Here is a 23,922-nt window from a genome sequence, read left to right as displayed (position 1 = left end):
TAGAAGAACACACTAAGGGCAGTGGAGGGGGACTTGGCATACATGGACTGCAGCTGTTTCCGAGCAGCTAGGCTAACAGGCCCACAAAAGGCAATGCAGCAAACAGCACTGAAAGCCAGCCCTGCCATCTTGAATTCTGAGTACTTACACCATTCATTGAAATGACAGTGCGTTGCCAGTCTTTATCTTGCAATGTCTGTGGCTCCAGCTGAAAAGAACAAAGATGTTAGCATGTTAGTGATTAGCTGCAGAAACGACATTGGGTGAAAACATTACACTACAGATAACTAATCAGCATTGGTCTTCATGCTACATGTAGAGTTGGGGGAACTGAGAAACTTTTCAAAGGAAACAAGCAGTACATTCCATAAAAAAAAAAGAATTACTTGTGACTCATAAAAGCTCACACCCTGCCACTAATTTTGTTAGTCTTTAAGGTGCTACTAGATTATTGCCTTTTTTATTGCTATGGACAGTCTGCTATGGACAGGCTAACACAGTTACCCACCTTGATCTATTAAAAAAAAACTATTAGAAACTTATCAGGTCCTTTCTGTTTCTATCAATTTTCTTCCAAAGTTTCAGAACTCCAAATTGTACAAACAACATGCAAAACAAAGCAAATATAGCTATACTATAAAATTGTCCTCCTGAAAGACCTCACAAAGAATTGCATAGAAGGTAGTCAGTGTTTGGGGGGATTTCCAGCAAAGCTTTTGGCACAGAGTTGTTTACTAAGTTTCGTCAGCCTCACTTGATGTCAAGTCTTTGGCCTCCCAAACAGCAGATAACCTAAACTGCTCTAATTCAAAATAAAATTGTGGCTGAAGACTCTTCAATATTAAAAACATATTCTGCATGTAGAAAATGTGCATGTCCGGGAAACAGTGGGAAAGCTTGTTTTCAATGTGCAGGGCTTTTAAATGTTTTATCATGAGACAATGGTAACTGTGGTGATGCAGTTCACCCACACTTTATGGGCTGCTGGTGAGAACCACACACCTGAAAACCAAAGCTGCTTTTCAGTCATCCTACACTGCACAAAGCTCAAATTAATGCCAAACCTGAATCTCAGAGCATTTGGGATGTACCTTACCTTTCCATTTGAGCTAAGCTACTAATGTTCTTCAGACACAAAGCATGGCCAGCTATACTTCAAAGGTGGAATGGAGGCCATTGAAGCAGAGGACAAAGCCTCACAAGAGTACCTCCCAAAAATGTCAGAATGCTGGACAACCGGCTCTGTAGCTCATTCAAGTGATGGGTGAAAGAGGAAAATGAAGAGAGAAATAAAGAGAGGGATGGGAAAATGCTACAAACACCCAGCTGTGGAGCAGACAGGACTGGAAGGGTCTTCCAGACCACTGGGAGTTAATTAACTCAACTAGCTCAGCTAATTAGCATATTCTGCCTGCTGAGCAACTGGAAGGAGATACTCTGGCATGGATTCCTCCCTCCACCCACAGAAGAGAATGGAAAAACAGATCCATCTTAGGAGGAACAATCAATTCCGCCCTGAGGGTTGGGGGAGAGAGCGGGAAGGGAAGGGATGAGGGTCTATTCTGCCGCTGGGTACATTTTAGTAACTGCAGGGTTTTAATTGTCTAATTTTATCTTGTGGGATTTTTACAATTTGATTGTAACCTGCTGTGAGACGGTCCCAAGAGCAGCAGGATATAAATGGAATAAATTATAATAAAAAATTAATAAATACCAGGACAATGGCAAATAATAGGGGAAATCAAAGGTATTCCACAATAGTAGCTCTGTCCTTATAGGTTATGTGTCCCCAGCATGATGCCCTGCAACACTTTTCCTGGCATCCAAGTGCATTTAAAAAGTGAATGCCTCTTTCCAAATGTATTTTTTTAGATTATTTCTCTTGTCCCCTTGGCTCCCTCTATGTGTGCGCATGTGTGTGGTTCCACCGCCTGCAGCAGCTATTGTGCACACCACACTGTGCCAGAAATCCGAAGGTGCCCACAGGTTCTAAAAGGCTAGGAGCTCCTGTCCTAGGCAGGCCAGACAAGTAGCTTACATAAAAGTGGGCAGTGGGCAGGGGGATGGGGGACAGAAGGAGAAGGTCAGCTGGAACAGACAGATAAGAGAATCCCTCTGGAAAAATACATATAAGTAGACAGCAAATGGAAAGATTAAAGTCTAGCTTTAAGCCTATTTATAGGGGGAGAATCTGGAAATTCCAGGTGACTCAGCCTCATGGAGGACAATTGCTTGGCATGGGCACTACAGGGACTTTTGACACCACATGACAACAGTAAAAATCAAACACTGGTGCAACAATGACTTCATTCCCATATTTGGGTGTTTTCACATTTGTCTTTTCCTGCCACATGACATCTTTCAATGGACCATGGATGGAATTCACATGCTAATGGGTCCTGTGAAAGGGATCCCTACATACAGAACCCCTGGCTCATAAGGCAAGGAAAAGAAAATTATTTAGCTATTCTGGTGGCTCAGAAACCCAATGACTTTCATTATTTATTTATTTGCAAAAAATCAAACTATGGGGATGTTGTTAAAATGTGAAAAGGGTGGGGGGAGATGATGCAATTAAGTCAGGGGTAGTCAAACTGCAGCCCTCCAGATGTCCATGGACTACAATTCCCAGGAGCCCCTGCCAGCAAATTCCCAGGAGCCCCTGCCTGGGGATTGTAGTCCATGGACATCTGGAGGGCCAGTTTGACTACCCCTGATTTAAGTAAATCCTAATTTGGTGGCAGCAAAATCAGGAATGCTTTTTATCAAGTAAAAAAATGATGAGATCCTTTCATACTAAAGATCCTATCCATATAGAAATTCCCTAAATGCATTATGCAAGCACAGTGACCTGAGTATATGCAACTCCTTTCTAGTCAGAAATGGGATGCTATCTCTGACCCCACTGCCGTTTTATCCTCACAGCCATCCTATGAAGGTTAGGCTGGTCTCACTGTTCCTAATTCAGCACTCCCACACAATCATTACCAAGGAAGATGCGTAGTACATGCAAATGCAACGTGACCGGGAGTTTCTAGCATGATTAGGAAACTACATGAGGACATTCTGAACATATACATCACTCCCAGTCCACATAGCAAGAACAATCTATAGAAGCCTCTGCAAAGAAAAGTATACCTTCCCTTCCACACAGACAGACCAAGTTGCTCAAACTCTATTTATGGCTCTCCTCCCTCCTGAAACCTACATCCAACATAGAAATGTATGGGGAGGAACTAATATACTGCTGATACTGAACTCCACGACACACACTAAAAGTGTGTGCTTCTCAAATTGCATAACAATAGAGAGGAATTTCAAAAGCTACCATTGCTTGGAGAAATCAAAATCTGGGATTAGCAGAAGGACAGAATGGAAGGAGATGCCTGAAGGTTGACCTCTCCCACCCCCACTACTGACTCATCAAGCGGACTTTGCCAATTCCCAGCAGCTGCTGGCCTTCCCAAAGACAGCCCCTCTCTGTTGTCGCTAGAGGAGTAAAGTCAGGAAATCATCCCATGAACAAAACAAGGACTCTGGCAGAAACACAACCTACGTAGCCCTAATACACTGGAAGGAAGAAGAGGAGGGTAACTTCCATGGAACCCCTTCTAACTGCTGGGTTTTAAAATCAGGTTTCTTATTTGTGATTTCAGCAAATTATCTAGTTACAAGATATTTGTCTTGCACAGAACAGATAAGCTGTTTTGTGTGCATCCCATACTGAGAATGAGGAGAAATATTTTAAGCAAGCAAACCAATAGAAGCAACTCCTCAAAGGCTTGGATTATTGTGGGCTTCTAGACTGGGCACTGGCTGACGTATCATGCGAGCAGCTGACCAAGGTAAAGTTGAGTCTTTAATATGGGTGGCTCTTTCTCTCACCCTTACCTCTTAGCATTGAGCATGCAGGGTCAAGGTAGCAGTAGCACTTCTGAAGATGGGGAAAACTGCAAATGGCCAGACGGCAGCATCACTATTGTCAACAACTCCAGCAGTTCCTTGAACCTTCCTCAGAAGCGAGGTTACTCAAGGCACCCACACCGCTAGTACTGGCCAATTCGACTCATGGCTGAGGAACCTGCTCCCACTTTTAAAGCATGCTACCTCTGTCACCATTAATATTTGTGTTGCCGGACATGCATCAATAAAATCAGCAGCTGCAGCAGAAAGGTGGTCTGGTTTGCTGTCTGATGGGTAGCCATGGCAACTGCCTCACCTTGCCTAGTGCTGATGCTGGCAATGCTGAAGCAGACAGATCTTGCCTTGTGCTGTTATTTTTCCCTTTTAGAGAAATGGTACTAGATCACTGGCCCTGTGCCTGGGACCTGGTAATTGTACAAAACACTGACTATTATTTCTGGGCACTAGCATCATTGCTTGGTGGACAAGGATTGAATTTTGGCTGCATTGTTTTGTAGCATCTGGAGCCAGAGAGGATGGCTGGAAGCAGCTAATGGGATATCCAAACAAAATGCTGTATGATCTCTCAGAAAAACTTTTGCGTTGTCTGTCTTCACACTGTGATTCTCAGCCCAGCTGCAACCATACATACACGGAACAACAGGAGCCTTGTTCACGCTGAGCTCCTGCACAGGCATCCAAAAGCAAGTCCCCACCTGGATTTGGCCTTTGCCCATCAATCTGTCCGTGGTCTCTCCATCTTCTTTGGGGAGCTTGGATTTGTTGTAACATTTCTCGTAGCACAAGAGCCGCAGGGTCTGCGAGCCCTCCAGCTCAATCTCAAATTCCTTTGGGAGAAGAAGAGCAAAGGTCACCAACCAAGGGAGCAATAATGAAACCAACGGAGGGGATCCAGTCGCATCTCTTGCCTGAATCTGCTGGGTACTCTTTCCACAGGTGGGCTGTGCCCTTCCCTGAGCATAGGCTGAGGGTGACTGGCAATTCCCCTCCTTTCTCCACTTTCCCTCAGGCAGCCCTCAACACCCCTCTGGAAGGAGGCAGGATGTTGAAGCAGCATTTCCAGATGTAAAAACAGCAGGAATGTCGGCTTTACTTCTCAGGGGCAGGACAGCTTTCTATCCATCAGAGACACATTCCCAGTTTCTCCAGAAAAGGTACCAAGATTCAACAGCTTTACTTGGCAGAGCCCTAAACAAACCATAGGTAACACCTCCACAATTGAACAGCCACAGGTCTGCAACAGAGGCACTACTGCAGGGTCCTGCCACCTCTGGAATAGGACTTCCCTACTTTACGGACACTGTGCCTTCTCCTGTCCCACCATTCTCCAGAGAGGGTTTAAGAGCCAGGCAATGCAGCCAGAGAATAACAACTGAGAAAAACCACAGCTTTTGCCTTCATCTTTTCATATATATACATATTTTATTATGTGTAAAATACAGCCATCTTCTTCCCAGACTCACTGTAAGCTCATCTTGACTTGAGCAAAGAGAGATTTATGCACAGGCCAATCCAAAAGCCAAATCCAACATAAAATCAGCAACCCTCAATTAATGCATGCAGAAACTTCTGCACAGGCTTCAGATAAACAAATAGGAGGTGCACAAGAGTATTACCAGTCTGACCCAAAATTAAACACTTGAGTTTGGTTCTCTGTGTTTTTCATATTGTGATTGTTCATGCAACATCTCTTCTGGAAATGAAAATGGCTGGGAAAGTAAAATTCATCAGCTCTTAAAACGCCCATCTTATCAGAACTTTGCCATAGAAGCCTCCCTTCCACTGGAATCCAGAGGAACCCCTTTCTGATGACCCAACAAGGAGAACACATTTGACACAAACAAAATCACTGGGTGCTGCTTTTCCAGGAGGTAGGAGGGTGGCCCAGAATGCTGTCTTAGCTTACCTCATTCCAATTGGGCTCCGTTGTGTCTCTGTAGACTCTTGTTTTAGCCTTGTTTACAAAATACCCAAAGGAATCCACTTCTAAGGTGCAGTACAGGTCTAGAGGAATGAGGGCAAAGAACATCTTGAATACCATTATCAGCCTGTCTTGCAGTTTTGCTGGTCATTGTTGGACTGTGTGCTCATGTTCAGAGCTGTTATTGTAGATATATGTGCATTTTCCTGCAAACTGCAGCTTAAATCTCTTGGTTCCAGCCCCTCACATGTTCAGTCATTTACCTTTTCTCTGGACTAGAGAATTCTCTGAACCATAGAGAAGGGAAGTGACTACACCAGGCAGCCATTCCCTTTTGAAGGCTCCAAGTCTTACCCCATACCTACTCTCTGCAAAGGCTGCAGCTGCATGGTGTAGAATGAGGTCATGCTAGGTTACTGGAGTTTTTCATTAGTGTTTTTATTATTGGTAGGGATACCATAAAGCAGGCTTGTTCAACCAGGTTTTGTGAATCCTGTGAGCCACCTTGAGCCAGCTGTGCTGGAATTGGTAGCGTATAAATATAACAATAAAAATAACCGACCCCGGAAGGGTTTTCCCAAATGGGTGGGAGTGGGTTAAACATTTATCAGATGATATGAACATATATGGCCATGTCAACCCAACCCCTACCCCCAAATGGCCAATGACAGACCTGGGGAGGGGCCCCAAGTGGGCATGAGCACAGCTAATGCTTCCCAACCGTATTCTGCAGGATTGTGCCACTTTGGGAGTTTCTTGAAGCCTGAAGAGTGTTTCAGGAGTTTCCCAACAGTAAAAAGTTGAGAAAGGCAGCCATAAGGTATTTCCATGAGCTACCTTGAGAGGAACAGCAAGATATAAGTATTTCTAATAAATAATATAGTTTGGCACTATTGGACAGTCTAGTTTGCCAGCCATGATGCAGAATAGTAACTCTAGCTCCGTGTGTTTATTCACATGCAAGCCCCTCATACATCTACAACTCACTTGAGCTCTGCTTGAAGCCACTGGCTGAATGGACAATGACATTCAAGAATCCATAGAGGCCAGGAGATTCGTCATCTGTATTGGAAAGAACACATGACTCTTGTTAGAGAAGCAGCAAAGCGAGATGGAAATGGCACAAGATTTATCCACATAGCAGAAATAATACTTTCATATATTGTTGTGAACCATGTGTGTTTCCCCCAAATCTAACTAAGTCGAATGTGCTGCTGTGGTTTGGGAAAAGGCCTCCTTCATCCTTGGAGAGACTGTGGAACATGATGATGTCCACACCAGGAATCTGGGCATGACACAGCCCAAGTCTTTGTTTAATCTCACAGCAACGCTGTCAAGGAAGGCACTGTTTTGCTTCATTCAACAGATGAGGAACTGAAATGATCTAAGCCAGTTCATGATTTCATCTCAATTCCAGCATCATGAGCCACTGGACTGCCTCTCAGCCGCTTCTATATTTTCCCTATTTTGTTATTTTTCAATCTGAATTTTAAAAAAAATTCTGTGTCCAAAATAAAAGGCTGTGTTGAATCATCGCACAATCCCCACTTAATTCAGACAATTAAGTCTTCTTATTAAAAGCCCACCGCTGTGAATTACAATGCCCCCTTAAAACACACACACATCACAAGAGTCCAAAGGCACGATTAATTAATTCTCACAGTTAAGGCTGTGGGTTAAACACTCAAGGCAGAATTGCGGTTTTCACATATCCTCCACAAAGCCAAAAACTCATTTCATTTCTTGCACTAAAGGGCTGAATGGCTCCCCTTTTCAGCAAGATCATCGTGACTCAAAGAACCTTTTCAGTGCTGAGGACACACAGCAGAAGTGGCAAGCTGCAGATTCCACACAGCATACCATCCGCCTGTTGAGAAGCCCTTGACTACTGCCCGCTATTACAGGGCAAGATACTGGAGCTTGGTGTGATGGTGGGTCAAGCAGGCACCCTTACCTTCTTTGTTGATCGTGAGGGGAATGTGATGCACTGTTTGAAGTTTCACGCAGGAATTTGTCAGCATTTGAAGCTCCACTGATGTCAGTGAGAAGCTTTTGAAGCCTGAAGGTTCAGAAAAAAATGCAAACTTTGAAAAACAGTCAACAGGAAAATTTCAAACACTTGGAGAGATCAAGTTACAAACAAAGATGTAAGCCTTCTAGAAATGCTGAGGTTCAGAAAAAAATGAAATGAGTGACTACGTGTGGACCTTGATATATGTCGTAACAGCTCATCCTTTGCAAAATAAAGATTGAGTCCTAGTAGCTCCATGCAACTGTGTGGAATTTGTTTCCAAGTCAGCACATATATAAGGATTGCCTGGGTAACTATATTGAAAATCCCAACGTTTCTGTAATGTAATGTAAGCCGTGACATTTTTGGGTAGTATGTATGTATGTATGTATGAATGTATGAATGTATGTATGAATTTATTTATTTATTTGTTTGTTTGTTTATTTGTTTATTTTATTAGTAAAGTATATTCAGTTCCAGTTAATCACGCATCTTTGAAAATGCTAGCGTACTTCAAGATTATTTCTCTATTTAGTGGCTTGGCTTAAATGCAACATTAAGAAGTTCAAATATGTAATTGAGAAGATCTTCACACTTGCATTTACAGTCTATCCCCAGCCCGACATTGCACTGCAGCCATACAATTAGGCATTTCAGCATTCACAGCAACTAGGTAGTCAATACCTCTGAAGTAGTGAATTGTGATTTGCATCCTCTCACTGCACAGCTGAATTCCAAGTAGCAGTGCAATCCTAGCTTGGATTCCTAGTTTACAGGGAAAGAATAAACTATTGCAATACCCAGCTGTGAACTGAGCCTTAGCATGTGGCTCAAACAACCCACATAGTGGGGTCAGGGACAGATTGAGGAGGTCTGCAAACCTGAGGGAAGCATCAGGGTTGCAGAAAAACTTGAGGCCTTAAAAGAAAATTGAGAAGGTTAACTTACTTCAAATAGAAGCTTGGTTGCAAGCTGAGTATATTGGAGCATGGCCCAAAGACACCCCATCCCCACCCAAAGCATTTCCCCCTTAAGTCAGACCAAAGGAGGTTCTTCCTTTCCTCCAGCTTAGAGAGAAAAGTTCTGGAAGCATCACATATAGTACATGGAAACAGGATATCACGTATGGAAGCTCTGCCTCTCCCAATTGTTGCATGTTGTGTTCCATTTGAGGAAAAACCTCCATGTGGAAAAAGCGGCCCCAACCTATTTTCCAATTGTGTAGGAGTAATTTGGTTAGCCAAGACTATTATGAATTTAAACAGGCAGGGAAATTTATGCATCAGTATGCGAGCAAGTTAGCCACTTGCCCGTGGCACAGGAACATATGTATTTTGCTTCTCTAATTTATAAAAACAACAGGATGACTCTCAACCTTGCCCTTGGGAGTCAGAGCCCTTCACGTACATTTCTTCTGCTGCTCCCGGATGATTTCTCGCCATTCTGCTCGCTCATAGTCCGAGGAGATGAGGAACGTGTAGCTCTGAGTGCCCCCAGAAAAGACAGAACCAGGTTTTTTTTTATTTTGCAAGTCCTTATCTAAGAACTCAAATATATCACAACAATCCAAAAATGAAACAAAATGTTACAGAATACCTTGGACCACAAAATGTTGCTAGTTCAAACCCCACAATTACTGAGAGCAGCTTCATACTTGAACCTTACTTATAAGGGAGGTGGTTAGTTTCAAAGAAATGAAATTAATTCAACACAGTTGTCCCTTGCTGGGTGTACTGTTGCAATGCCTCACATGGAAAGCAACATTCCCATGACACTGCATGGAGATAGTGTCTAACTTTTCACTGATGTTATACAATACAATTCATACATAAGACGCATACCATTCTGGGGCGGGGCAAACTGAAAATATTATGTGTGGACATCCACATGCTTGCAAAGGTTTGGTTGAATGGGGGGGGGGCACAAGCCAATACACTTCTGAAGGCAATACTACACATTCCCAGTGGCTACTTGTCAGGCTACGAAATCTACAACATTGGTTTATATATTTATTATATTTATATACCGCCCTCCCCAAAGGCTCAAGGCAGTTCACATAAAACAGAAACGATACAGATAACTTAGTTTAACAATAATAAAGTGATAACAACACGCAAGTCCCCCTCACCTTGCCATTCCGATTATGCACTTTGAAAGCCATGTTGGGAGACATCAGCAGAAGCATGGATTCCTGCTCCGAAAGCTTCTTCTTCAACCTCTCAATATTCTTGCTTCCTTTGTTGGCTCTCTAGGGAAAGAGAAGAGAATACACATGAACAAGGCTTTCTGCCAAATGTCAGCAGTCACTGACTCAAATCGCTTCCCAATGCCCCCATCTCAAATCAGCCCCTAGTTCACTGGGGAGCTGAGAGGAAGGAAATGGGAGTTGAGATGGATAGATTAAGTTTGGAGGATGCTTATGAGAGCCTATGAGATGGTGATGAAGGCAGCAAAGAGGGATTTCTACATAGCCCCCATTGCATCCATGAGCCCACACCCAGCTCAACTTCTTAGGGTTATTTGGTCTCTTACCACCCTTGAAGAAGGGTGCTCAAGTGATAGTTAATTGGCCTTAAGCTGTGAGGTTTTTGTGAGCCATTTCATGAATAAAATCGTGTTTCTCTGCCTCAACCTTAGTGATGGAGCATTTTAAAAAAACTGCTATTATTTTAAAATTGGAAATAGTTAATATCTTTGTATGGCGTTGTCAGCCGCTCAAAAGCCGCTCAAAACCAAAATATATAACAAATAAGCTTTCTGAACATGGAGGTCCCTGGTCCAAGTTTTACCTCAGCTCCAGAACTTAGCCCCTCATCTGTCTGGCTGTCTTTCTCATTTTACACTGACACTGCAGGCTTGTTGGAAATACTGTTCAAAAACTGACAAGCCATCTACAGTGTATACAATTTAAAAGTGTATTATTTAAATTTCTGCCATTACTTTTTCTCGCTGGATATCACTTTTGAGCTGAGAAATCTTTATCTTCATAGCATCCAGCTCCTCATCTGGCACAAGCGAGATGTTCTGCACGGCTTCTGAATCATCAACCGTCTGAAAGCTGAGGTCCGAGAGTGGAATGTACCATTTACAGTCATACTGTTGGCTTTTCCTGCAAAGACAGAAGGTTTATAAGCTGGCCTTCTGCTCACTTCAGGCATTCTTAGCATTACAGCTTTTCAAGCCCATGCTGTGGTAAACAGGACCTTCGAAGGTTGAATGTCTGTATTGTTAAAATTTGATTGTGCACAATTAAAAAAACAACTTTAGGAATTAAAAACATATACAGTATACACAGCCCATAGGTTCTCAACCTTTCTAATACTGCAACCCTTTAATACAGTTCCTCATGTTGTGGTGACCCCCAACCATAATATTAGGCAAGTGTTCTTTCACAGAAATTAAACCAAAACTGACCAAATGACGTGAAGATCCATGGTTCATGATTGTATATAAATTGTTTTTTTCCAAAGGTTTCTCAGTTCAGTTCTGCCTCTTGTCCCACCATCCCAATCTCGCTCTTTCCCGCTGCTCCAGAAAGACAAACGCTCTATCTCGATCTACCCCCCAAGGCTGTTGTGTGGATGGTGCCCCCCCCCCCGGCCAAGCTGCTTGCCCTGCCACAACCCCTGTGAAAGGGTCATTTGACCCCCAAAGGGGTCCCGACCCCCAAGTTGAGAACTATTGCAATAGACCAATGTATTTTGGCCCTTATAGGGTCTTCTTCAAGGTCTGGTTTTAACACACACCAGTTTTTAACACATAAAATATGTCAATGATGTATTTCCTTATACATTGCAATGTATTGCCTTACTCATTGCAATACATGCACGAATAAGGAAACAGACAATTTAAATTTTTGGGCAGCCTTTGAAAGAGAACTGATGACTGATAACTAGACATCTTCTTTCATTAAGTGACTCTGATTTATTTATTTATTCACATTTATATACCACCCTCCCCAAAGGCTCAGGTCCGTTTACATAGAACTCTACAGCTCTTACTTTGGAGCTTTTATCGGCTGCTGTACATATTTTATGTGTGTTAAGAACTGGTGCGTGTTAAAACCAGACCTCTGAAGAAGGCCCTACTGGTTCGCACAGTGGATAGCATACAGGTTTGCAATAGCCTGTGGCTTGGATATGCATGGTTTTAATTCCTAAAATTGGGGCTTTTTAAAATTGTGCACAATAAAAGTAATATAATTTTAACCATAATACAGACATTCAACCTTTGAAGGTCCTAACAGTTACCAGTTGGGTTTTTATGGTTCCAGTTCTAGTCCCCCCCCCTTCCCCTTTTGGTTTTTGTGGCCAAAGCTAAGCCTGAATGTAGCATTTGGTTTGGGTCCTGGACATTCAGACAAACATGCAAACACTGTAAGATCTATTCAGGCACTGGGCTTTGCCTTCCTCCCATTTCCTGCAGCTGCCTATATCACCATCTTGACAAAAACTACCCCCCCCCCCAAACTTAACATCTTTCATAGTACTGCAAAGATGTTTAGGGGCCCTTTACATTATTTTTTAAACCTAAGCCAGAGAAAACCATGTTCAGCAATGTATAAAAGAACCCCAATGAGGGACATTGGAATTGCCTCACAAGCAATTGCAAGCATGCACCATAGATCAACATGTCTGCCATATCTATACAATGCCACCTTTTCTCATTTCTAGGCTCACCCCTGTCCAGAGGCTAGACCACCTCGTACTGCTGCAGGTGAAGCTTCCAGACAGAAGCCAGGTGCATGACAATGATCAACTTGTGACCTCCAGATCCCAGAGAACATGCAATGTTTCTGCTTTGATTCTGGCTCTCACCAGCCCATCAGCCAGCTTTCCTCCCACATGCTTGTATAAGGCATGGTCCCCTACTTGGAATCTAGCAGAGAGATCCTTACCCTCCAAGCTGCTTCTTGAGCTTGGCACACAGGAACAAGTCCGTAAAGAGAAAGACATGGCGCAGCTTGCGGGCTCCCTCCACCAGCTCCACCATAAAACTGTCCTTCAAGAGTTGCCGGTGCTGCCAAAAAGAAGATGGCTCCAGTTAAGGAATCAGCAGAGGGACAGAGCAGCACCTTTTGCCTGGGGGAAATAGGGTGTAGCTGAGAAATACCCTCTGCCGGAATAGTTATGTTCAACTGTAATAAAGTAGGGTGGCTGGACAATTGTGGGAGTGGTCTAGTCGCAGTCACAGGGCCAGGACAACAATGCAAAATGCAAAGACAGCAAGTTAAAGCTGAGTGGCAATGGGGTGGGGAATGGTTAAGGAGAGACAGACCTTAGACCAGGTAGCATTGAAGATTATATCATCATCAAGAAGACAGAAAGCAGGACTGAGAAGAACCCAGCAGGGCAGGAAAATGTAGATGACAACCCGCTAAGCAAATGACTGGATGTCCCTTGAACAAACAGCCATAGCAACCACTCCAGATATTGAGAAAACAAATTATCCACCCCAGATATTGTTGTTCCAGTATTTACAAATAGGCACAAGAGCCCTCACAGAAAATTACACCATGCTAAGCTCATCCTGTGATGGGCAAAGAATCACTGCCAATAGTTGTTTTGCCAGAGGGAATTTGTGCAGTGAGTTGATACTCCTAGTTCAGGCCAAAGGAGAGGGGAGACCTCTTTGAGAGAAAGAAGGAGATCTCTGCCGTTAAAAAGGGGAAATCAGATATGAGAATTTCCTAGGACTCCTCAGTAGTCAGAGGGAAATTGGCACTTCTATGAAGGGAAATTGGGGAATACAGGGAATGTCCAGGACCCAAACCAGAAGACAGTACCTGCCTGCTAGAAAAAACAAAGAAAAACAAATGTGTTTTGTTAAACACTTCTTAAACCAAAAGCTTCTCAGACTAAAGCTCAGTGAAAGTGGCAAGACATAAATCGAAACATGAATGAACAAATGAATGAACAAACAAATAAACATCCTCTAAAAAAGCTTCAGAAACCTCTCAAAAAGCCTGTAACTAAGAACTTCTAACTGTACATATCTGATTTATATGTAAAAACTGAATTCCTAATTCCAACTACTCCTTTCCTCTTTGTAAGCTAACATCTTTTTATTGGTAGTTGTTAACAATGCCTTAATGCCATTCTCACAAAGTTTTTTTTTTGAAAGAAGGCTCTTATACTCTCCAATAAAATTCCAGGGCGGAGTTAGTCAAAAGAACTATCAGTGACAGAGTGGGACAATTTCATTTTATAACTAAGAAACCACACTACAAGGGCAGCTCAATCTGTGAGAGAACAATGTTTTCTTTTGGAGGGGAAAATTTACCTCTGAATGGAGAATTGGTCCCTACAAGCAATTTAAATGGGGAATTGAAATAATTATACATGACAGGGACTCCCTAGGAATGCAGCTGTTTGCAAACAACTCACCTGCTAAGAAAGTGTGTCTCAACAGTTTGGATGTGGTACGTTATCTGGGAATGAGCCCACTGTTCATGACCTCAAATTCCACTTGCCATAAGCCATCCAGGCTTCCCACCTTTGCAAAGTTTCTTAAAGGAAGCCATCAACTGAGGATTTGGTACTTTCCCTTTGACAGCCCCTGGCCTGTGTCTTCCCCTCACTAGAGAGAAGACATGACCCTGAGGAAATCAATCTATACTACAAGTTTAAATCAGTATTGAAGCTCCTTAAGAAAGTGTGGCTCATACCCCTGGGGAAAGGTGTTTCTGTGAAAAGGTTGGGGATCTTACAAGCAGCCTTAGCACTTCAATTCCCAGGGCTTCTGAAAGACAATATCAATCTGATTTCACATACTTAGAGCACAGACAACCCAGGCTACTAGGTGCAGTCACTGGAATTTTTCACTAAAACATTTCCAGCAGCAAGATGAGGGGAAACCCTTTAGCGAAGCTTCCTGGCATTGTGGACAGAGCTCTACTGGATTGAATGACTCAGGACAAGACTGCTCATTATTTAAGACCATGTGTTCTAAAAGTCCTCTCTCATTTTGTGTGTGTGTGTGAAATAACTCCTGAACACTCATACCACTTTCCAGGCAGCCACTGGTAATGCTTTCTGCATGATCCACATGGTGGAGCAGTTTGCAAGAACCACACTGTTCCTACATAGAGTTGCCTGCTGTTTAGAAGCATTCCACACTGCCTCCAGCCAGCAACCACAGCCAAACTATATTCAAGGAAATATGGGTCACGAAAGGCAACTGTCTGGCTTGGTCCCTGTTTTCAGCAGAAGACCAATATACCCCTGCCCTGCAGCTGTAGGTGGAACATCCTCAAGAGTTAAGACCAAAACACCATCTTGCTGCCTTGCTCAATGGATTATATCTCCCACTAACCACCAGAGGTCACCATACAACTAACTATTCTTTGCAATGCTGGCTCATGATCATTGGCAGGAGAAAACTACAGCCTGTCCCCTTTATGCCATAGAGTTCACTAATCCCACCAACAAAAACCTTTGCTGCTCCTTCTCCTGAAGCCACAAGCACTGTTAAGTGCCATTCAGAATGAAGTACATTCTGTAAAGTCACAGTCTCTCTTAGAATCATAGAATCGTAGAGTTGGAAGGGACCTCCTGGGTCATCTAGTCCAACCCCCTGCGGCCCGGATTAGGTTCAAGGTTTTGACCTTAAAGGCTCTTCGCGGTCTGGGCCCCACATATCTGAGGGACTGCCTGTTGCCCTATGCCCCCCGTAAGCTTTACACTCCGTGGGTACTGACTTGTTGGTGATTCCCGGCCCTAGAGAGGCATACTTGGCCTCGACCGGGGACAGGGCTTTTTCAGTTGTGGCCCCGACCTGGTGGAATGAGCTCCCAGGTGAGCTGCAGGCCCTGTGGGAGCTTTCTGCTTTCCGCAGAGCCTGCAAAATGGAACTCTTCTGCCAGGGTCTATGGTTGAGGCCAGGGCAGTGAGGAAAATCATGCCCTCTCCTCCCCAGAGCTAATGCTAGCACCTGGGTTTTTGTCAGGTAGGGCCTCCCTCTCCTTCCCCTATAGTGGGGATTTCCAGGCCTGGGGATGCAGTTGTTTTTTTGCTTTGTTTCCTATGTTTGGAATGTCCTTTTAATGGGGGTTAACGGGTTTTTATTGAGGACCTTGTGACCCGCCAAAAGCCATTGGAATAAACTTAATAAACAAACAAACAGACCTGGCCAATATCAATAAGACATCAATAAGACCTCAAATGCTATTCTTCATGGAATGCTGCCTTTCCACCTCTGATCTCTTTTTGTATCATGGAGCAAGCTGTAACTGGGACATGTCTTGGCCCACCCAAAGCCCAGGTCCACAGAAAAAGACCACCTGACTCCAGAAATGTTCCCAGAGACCCCAGCCCACTTTTCCCTTTCACTGTCAAAAGACCTCAACCACATTCATTACCAGCCAAGAAAACACCCAAGAAATTTGACCTTTTCTTAGGACACTGATGCCCACTTAGGAATGTCCCAAGGTGGCCCAAGGGTACCAGCAGAGAGAACGAGAGGATTAGCAGATGGCTACCATATAATAGCAGGAGGCAGGCTTGTCACACGAACACTGGGGGCGTGTGACTGAGGCTGACTCAGGTGTGTGTGACTGAGACTGACTCAGGGGTGAACGTCATTGTGCAGGCATGGCTGAGCTCTTGCCAATCTTCAGCAGGAAGGAGGAACACCAACAACTGCATCTTGGGAGCCTAGAGCGCTATGCTGGGGACAAGTGTGTCTGCAGGGGTTCTGGACTGGTGGTGATGGCATAGGTGTTGCAACTCAAAGCCACAACAGGGTCATTCTAATGCTGCTCTGACGAAGGAGAGAAACAGGGACCTTGGCAGGCAAGAGAGAAAGAAAAGGGCTTAAAGGTCAAGCAAACCAAGGGAGGAGGTGGCACGTATGCCCACACGCACAAAGCTCTCCCTGGAAAACCTCAACAGAAAGGTCAACAAGGATCTCTAGGAACACACTCAGCCTGCTTTTGCCACCCACTGGGTGGTTACAGAACCAGTCAATGTGCAACACCCCACAAATATGTTTTAGAGATTCCTGAAAACAGCTAATGAAACTGCACACAGAACCTCAGCTAGAAAGGACGCACAAGGCACTGGCAACCCACTCAGGGTCACTTGGAATCTGTATTCAAAGCCCACGCTCAGCCTTTGGCCATAAATCAGGAAGAAAAGAAAGTCCTTGAGCCCGCGTGGGGCACAGCTTTTCAAGCCTAGGCTCCAACAGCAAGGAACAAAAAGCTGTCAAAAGTAAGTTAGCACACAGAATCTTGAAATGAGGATACAGACAGAGCCACTCCAAGGCAGAGGTAAGGAGTGTGTGCTGGGGGCAACAGTGCTCCAAGATTTTCTTGCTTGTTTGTACGTAAAGAATTAGAAACTTCAGTTTTGTCCGCAAAAAAGGACACAAAGATGCTCAGGGTTCAAAGGCATCTTTGTTTTCACTGTCTGCAGTCAAATATGCAGCAAGGTGGCCAGCAGCCTTCATACAAGTAAGTGTGTGTGTGGGGGGGGGGGAGGGGGCAAAAGTCTTGCAGGGCTTCAGGCTATGAAGAAAACTGGATGCTGATGTTACATGGAGAGGCCTGGCAGCACGCACAGGAGTAAGTTAGGGAAAACTGAGCCAGCAAATAGCTGGCTACTAAACATGTATTAATCAACTACGAACCAGATTTTAAAGCAACAGAAGCATGGAACAGAACTGGCTGGTTACAAGGTAGGGTTGGGTGCAAATCCCAAGTGGCAAGGTGTTGGACTGGGGAGGCTGGCATTTAAAGTACTAAATGATTTTGGGTCAGCCTCACTCAGCCTATCTCATAGGGTTGCTGTTAGGTAAAATCGTACATCTGTACAAGCTTCCAGGAGGAAAAGATGTAATTGATAAATGAATATATTTGAAGCCAGTGGAGCTTATATCCTTTCAAAGAAGCTTACAATGGATACCTTAATGAAGTGATTCAAGTGAGATCAGGAGAGGGTCCCACATACACAAATAAGAACCGCCTCGAGGACAGTTCCAGGAGGGGAGCTGTGTTGGGCTGTAGCAGAAGAGCTAGATTCAACTCTAGTAGCACCTCCAAAACCAATAGGGTTTCCAGGATGAAGATATCAAGAATCAAAGCTCCTTTTATGAAATATAATAATAAAGTAGGAATGGAGATCCCATAAGTCCTTAGGCATCTCCAGTCCTACTTATAAGTGACAGATCTTTGACTCTTGAAAGCTTATGCTCCAAAAACCTTGTATGCCTCTAATATGCCACTAGACCTGAATCTAATTCTGCCACTAGGACAGAGGCAGGAGACTGGGCGAAGGGTGTGTGGATTCCAATGCTAACTCCTGTTATTGAGCAGGCAGGGATGCATGTGCCTTGCAACACTGGACAGATAAGACCAAGGGTAGTCAAACTGCGGCCCTCCAGATGTCCATGGACTACAATTCCCATGAGCCCCTGCCAGCATGCGCTGGCAGGGGCTCATGGGAACTGTAGTCCATGGACATCTGGAGGGCCGCAGTTTGACTACCCCTGGATAAGATGCTCTGGCAGGCTGCAGGTGTCTGGCCGCAGAGCCTGCCCTGCTGCCGCCCCAAAACAATTAGCCGCCCATCACTGGGGAGATTAAGTATCAGGCTGGTTGCTTTCATCAGTGCATCAGCAGGAAAGCCCAATGAAGGGGCAAAATATTCATCCCTTTTGAAGGTGAGAAATGAAAGGGAAGGAGCAGCAAAAGGGGATTGCGAAGGACAGACGCAGCCCTTGAATGCCGGCTCAAGGAAGGGGGTCTCTCTCGAGTCTCCACCCCACCTGCTTTCCTCCAAAGACAGCTCCAATAGGAGAGAGGGTGAATAAATGCCCCTAAAGCCATCAAAGCAGGCTCCATAGTCATTAAAAGAAAAAAAATGCATTATGTATCAGGTGAAGCAAATAGCGTGCTGTTGTGTTCCCCCAGGGGAGGTGTCTGCAGTGAGGGAGAGGCTGAAGCACGGACTCCATGCTGTAGATGCAAAATACCCTCTCAAGGCGAACAGGGGGGGAATGGAGGGGGGGGGGCATTCGGCCTTTTCAAGCATCAAAGCCACTATGTGGCAAAGCAACAATTCCTATTACCTGTTTGGATCCAAGCGCCCAGCCATATTTCTAGACAAGTAACTGCTGAGTTAGTTTTGAAACGAGTTGCATATGCGTTGCAGCATTTAGTCTGCATTTCACCCTCTCCCCAATTGTCTGCCGATCCCAGCACCGTGCCCTCTCATTTGCAGATGGAAACCTTCAGGGCTGCCGTTTTCCCACATGAGTCACAACCACTGGCTCGACCACATGCAAGCCGAGTACCAAACACACACACACACACACGGCCGCACCAGAACGAGACTTCGAAACGCCTCACCTTCCAGGGACACGTGAGAAAAAAAGAGGCAGAGAATGGTTTGCCGTGTCTTTCACAATCAGCCCACCTGGAGCTTGCCACAAGCAGAAGCTGCACAAAGCAAAGGACCTATCCTGCCTGCCTGAAAGGGGACTGGAGCACAGGGTGAACAGACTGCAAGCAGGGACAGCAAAGAAACAATAGCCAAAGCACTTCTGAGGTTTGCCACAATGCTGGAAGGAGAGATTCTGCCCTTCCTCGCAACATCTGTATGAATGGAGTTATGGTGCAGACAGTTGCCCCCAAATGCATGAAAACCCTTCCAGGCATGTTAGAAGCGGCCGTTTTCAGAGCGGGGAAACGATGACAAAGACATGGATCACCACGGGGGACATCAACACCACCCCCTCCCTCCCATGCAAGCCTGGCCCTCTCCTCATTAAGATTCTGCAGGGCTTTCTTCAAAGCCTGCATCCTACCCGGAGACAGTGACAGAACAACAGCAGCACCCCCCCCACAGCATCCTTCAGCATCCCCTTCCATCAGCATCCATTTAATGCAACCTTCCGCTGCCCCCAGCCTTCCATTGTTCATCTCTGTTTATACAGATGCTACATATAGTAAACAAAGCCTGTTATAATCATCAATCCCTTTCACCTTCTTTCAGCAGCCCAGGCAGTAATAGTCAACATTTTACACAGATGGCAGAGAAATGGTGACTCACCCAAAGACGCCCCTAACTAAGCAGCAATCAGCACCCAGTGCTCACAACTGTGAACGCAAAATTCATTGATGAATGCAAAAGCCTTCCACCCAACCAGCATTCCCCGGTCTGTGTCCAGCCCAAGATATGAAGCTCTTGGGAAATATCCCTGCTTCAGAAGTCAGCATGTAGAAGCCAGACCTAAACCATTAATTAAGGAATAGTTGAGAACTCCCCTCCTTCCTCTTCCTACATGGCCTCAGCCCCCTTCTTGCCTCTCAAGAGAGAACGCTGGCGTTGAAGCAATTCTGAAATCTGTGCTGGAGATATTCAACTAATTCCTCAACATCAGAGACGGCAGGCTGTTTAATGCAGCCTTTCCCCCACACCTTTGCCTTTTCCCGCTTTCAGCCGGCCACCACCTGACTGTGCTTGTGAGAGGCACTGAAACTGTAACACAGAAACATTAGCCAAGGCCGCTGGTGCCTCACCTCTCCCTTCTGGACAGTCATGGATTGCCTCCTGGGAGTGATCTCTTCATTGATGCTAGACAGGAAGTTCTGGGAGATACGGAGGGCATCCTGCAGGAGCGAGTAATCGGGGTGGCTTGAAGGAGTGTGTTTCAGTAAGTCCTGCACCAAAAACAAAGACATTGTAAGGATTGCAGGCAGAGCCTAGCCAGCAGAAACCTACAGAGCCATGAGATTCTTAGGGGCAGGCAATCTTTTTGCAGCCCCCAAGCTGGCCAAGCACTTTATCGAGCACCAAAAGGAGGAGAGGAAGGCTTTTACAACTTGGGAAACAAAGAGCAGAAGAGAGGGAAGAAGTTAGTGAAGGTGATCGAGGGCTTCAAAAGGTTGGGCTGGAAGGAGTAGAAGGGAAACTGGATTTGAGGGAAGATTCCTTGTGGTCAAAAAATGAGTGTGCTGAGAAAGGACATGAAGGACCAGGGAAAGGGACGGGCTTCCAAGAGAAAGATCAGGAGGAAGGACTAAATTGAGAAGGGATAGAGCTCTCTTCTCTCTCTTCTTTTATCTCAATTTGACAGAAGTCTAGGCATCCTCCAGAAAAGCTGCTTTGGACCCAATTATACATGATGCTAGGAGTCATGTAGACCGGGGGTCCACGGCCCGGTACTGGTCTGCGAAGGCCACGGTACAAGGCTGCTGGCAGCCATGCCTGCCTCCCCCTCCCACAGCGAGAAGCTCGGGGAAGAGGCAGGCCCGGCATGTCGGCAACGCAAATGCGCACGCGCAGTTGCCACACATGCGCGTTTGCACCTCCTGGTGGTGAGAACACGCATGCGCAGCAACTGCGCATGTGCGTTTGCGCGCAGCTGCCGTGCGGCGCCCGGGCCGTCAGCTCTCCCCTCGCCCCGGAGGCGGTTCCTGACCAAAGAAAGGTTGGGGACCGCTAATGTAGAAAATACTCCCAAATACTTTCATACATTCTCAGGTGCCCCCCCGGGGGGGGCATGGCACAACAGGGGAGTGGCCTTCCTCACTGCATTGTGTTTCCTTTCTCAAACAGCCTAAAGAAGGAACTGCTTGTCCCTTTGTGGTAAAGGTACAGGATGGCCCAGGTTCGTACAGTCTCATCAGATTCTGGGAGCTAAACAGGATGGTCCCTGCTTAGGCCTTGGATGTGAGGCCTCCAAAAAAGTCCAGTGTTTCTGCACAGAGGCAGGCAATGGCAAACCACCTCAATTGGTCTTTTCCCTTGAAAACCCTATGGGGTCACCTTGGCTACAATTTGATACCACTTTCCCCCACCACCCATGTCAAGGCTAAATAGGTGTGAGGGAAAGGTTTCTTTACTCAGTGCTGCATCTTGCAGATTCACCACAGAGCTTCTGGCTTGAATTTGAAAACCAAGCCAGTCCCTTTCATGCAGACACTTGTCTCTCCTGCCTAATGAAATTTCCCTTGGTAACAAGGCAAGGGGGCAGATTCTGTTGCAGAGAATGTGCTGAGTCAGCATGGAAAACAGAAAACTGGCTTCCAAACACTAATCTCAAAAACACCTTCCTGTAGCCAATGGGAAGGATGTACAACGGCTGCTGCCTACAAAGCAAGAGCAGCAGTGATTGGGTGAAAAGCCTGATTTTATATTCCTAACACATTTCAAATAAAGTTCTTCTGAAGGGAATTGTCATTCAGTACTCACCGTCAAAAAATGTCAACTACTGCTATGACTGAAGACAACATGCCTGATTAAACCCACTGAAAACAGTCACAACCCACATTAATATTTATAAATATACATTTACTTGAAAGGGATTCTTACTCAAAGGACGCTGGGAAATAAAGACGGCACTTTTGCTTATATAGCCACTAACACCCATTTCCTGAGTACTTTAACAGTTGTTTTGATACCTTCTATTACTTTCTAAAAGAGCCTCTTGTGGCGCAGAGTGGTAAGGCATCAGAAATGCTTTCTGGAGCTGTCTGCCCATGAGGCTGGGAGTTCGATCCCAGCAGCCGGCTCAAGGTTGACTCAGCCTTCCATCCTTCCGAGGTCGGTAAATGAGTACCCAGCTTGCTGGGGGGTAAAATGGCAATGACTGGGGAAGGCACTGGCAAACCACCCCATATTGAGTCTGCCATGAAAACGCTAGAGGGCGTCACCCCAAGGGTCAGACATGACCCGGTGCTTGCTCAGGGGATGCCTTTACCTTTATTACTTTATACCATAGGGGAACATCTATAGCAGGGGTAGTCAAACTGCAGCCCTCCAGATGTCCATGGACTACAATTCCCATGAGCTCCTGCCAGTGATCGCTGGCAGGGGCTCATGGGAATTGTAGTACATGGACATCTGGAGAGCTGCAGTTTGACTACCCCTGATCTATAGGGTATCAAACAGACAGACACTCCCAAAGACTCCTGGGCTTGCCACATCTGGTTGGTGTCAACCACCCACTTAAGTTACCCAAAGCTACTTACATGAAGGACGAGTGTGCTGCGTGTTACTCGGTCCACTGGCTTGTACAGGAGAGCTGTGGAGGGGAAAAAAAGGAGCAGGAGCGGAGGAAGAAATGTTAGCTCAGCCAAGTGACCCAAATACCCTCACAACAGAGCAAGGGAGGAGGGAAAAGTCCAACAGCCTGGACCCTGTCACCAGCTTACACTTGTTGGGCAGAAGGGCAGCGTAACAAAGCTCTTTGTACCAGCTGACTAAATGTTATGCCAACATTTCAAGGGTACCACACTGGTAGAAGGAAAGCACAGGCTGAACTTCTGTGTTTAATGAGACTCTACTGGCATCAGGTCAGAAACTGAGGATGGTTTCAGGGGGCCCAGTGCAAAAAGCAGAAGAATCATTTATGCCTCTTATGCACGGTGGCAGCTACTGTGCGCTGCTGCCGTCCCGTTGCGGTGGGCCACGATGCCCCGCTGTTCCCCGTGTAATTGTCGGTGAGTTCAACCGAAGCGCTCCTGCTGCCAGCGCGGGCATTCTGGGCTGTGCATAAGAGGCCTTAGAGAGGGCAGTCCTACCCCCAATAACAGCATAATATGGTAGTGTCAGAGAAAACACTCTTGGTATAGTCAGAGAGGACCAAACAGCTGCCCCTCCATACGATTTCCGGGCTCAAAATCACAGTGGACAACAGGATTCTGACAAAGCCAGCATCGAATCATAATAGAGCCCCAGTGGAACATAAATCCCAGGTAGGACAGTCAAATAGTAGTATTTCAGTACACAAGGAGCAATTAATGTGTGGGACTCACTGCCACTGTATTTTGCAATAGGTGTAACTTTATTCACTTTAAAAGGGGATTAGACAAATTTCCAGTGGACAGATCGATCAATGGTTATTAGCCATGATGACAAATGGAACGTCTGTATTCAGAGACAATAACCTTCTGAACAGTATGGAGAGGAGGAACAATAGTGAAAAATTGCCTTTCAACATTTTTTTTTCAGTTTATTTCCTGCCACCCCCAGGACTGGCTCCTGGCGGGTTACAATTGTCCTTAGCTAAAACCCCAATAAAAAAAAACATTAAAAATACAGAACATAAACACAACAGC

The 23,922-nt window shown here is 45.3% G+C and overlaps 1 protein-coding gene across 2 annotated transcripts in view; it reads right to left on the bottom strand.

The window, feature by feature from the left end:
• The window catches only part of BCR (BCR activator of RhoGEF and GTPase), a 102,057-nt gene that overhangs the window by 20,332 nt on the left and 57,803 nt on the right, over window positions 1–23,922 (bottom strand). For both annotated transcript variants that reach the window (XM_077308847.1, XM_077308846.1), the window contains exons 7-17: window positions 22,834–22,886; window positions 20,380–20,520; window positions 12,754–12,875; window positions 10,797–10,965; window positions 9,985–10,104; window positions 9,264–9,339; window positions 7,800–7,904; window positions 6,833–6,907; window positions 5,831–5,928; window positions 4,620–4,751; window positions 149–208 (exon numbers count right to left, since the gene is read on the bottom strand). In XM_077308847.1, coding sequence (XP_077164962.1) covers window positions 149–208; window positions 4,620–4,751; window positions 5,831–5,928; window positions 6,833–6,907; window positions 7,800–7,904; window positions 9,264–9,339; window positions 9,985–10,104; window positions 10,797–10,965; window positions 12,754–12,875; window positions 20,380–20,520; window positions 22,834–22,886 — 1,151 coding nt within the window. The remainder of the gene's footprint in view (window positions 1–148; window positions 209–4,619; window positions 4,752–5,830; window positions 5,929–6,832; window positions 6,908–7,799; window positions 7,905–9,263; window positions 9,340–9,984; window positions 10,105–10,796; window positions 10,966–12,753; window positions 12,876–20,379; window positions 20,521–22,833; window positions 22,887–23,922) is intronic.

Source organism: Paroedura picta, chromosome 13 (genome assembly GCF_049243985.1).
Source record: "Paroedura picta isolate Pp20150507F chromosome 13, Ppicta_v3.0, whole genome shotgun sequence".
Lineage (NCBI taxonomy): Eukaryota > Metazoa > Chordata > Lepidosauria > Squamata > Gekkonidae > Paroedura > Paroedura picta.
The sequence above is the reverse complement of the archived record's forward strand: the minus strand, read 5'-3'. Positions and strand labels throughout refer to the sequence as shown.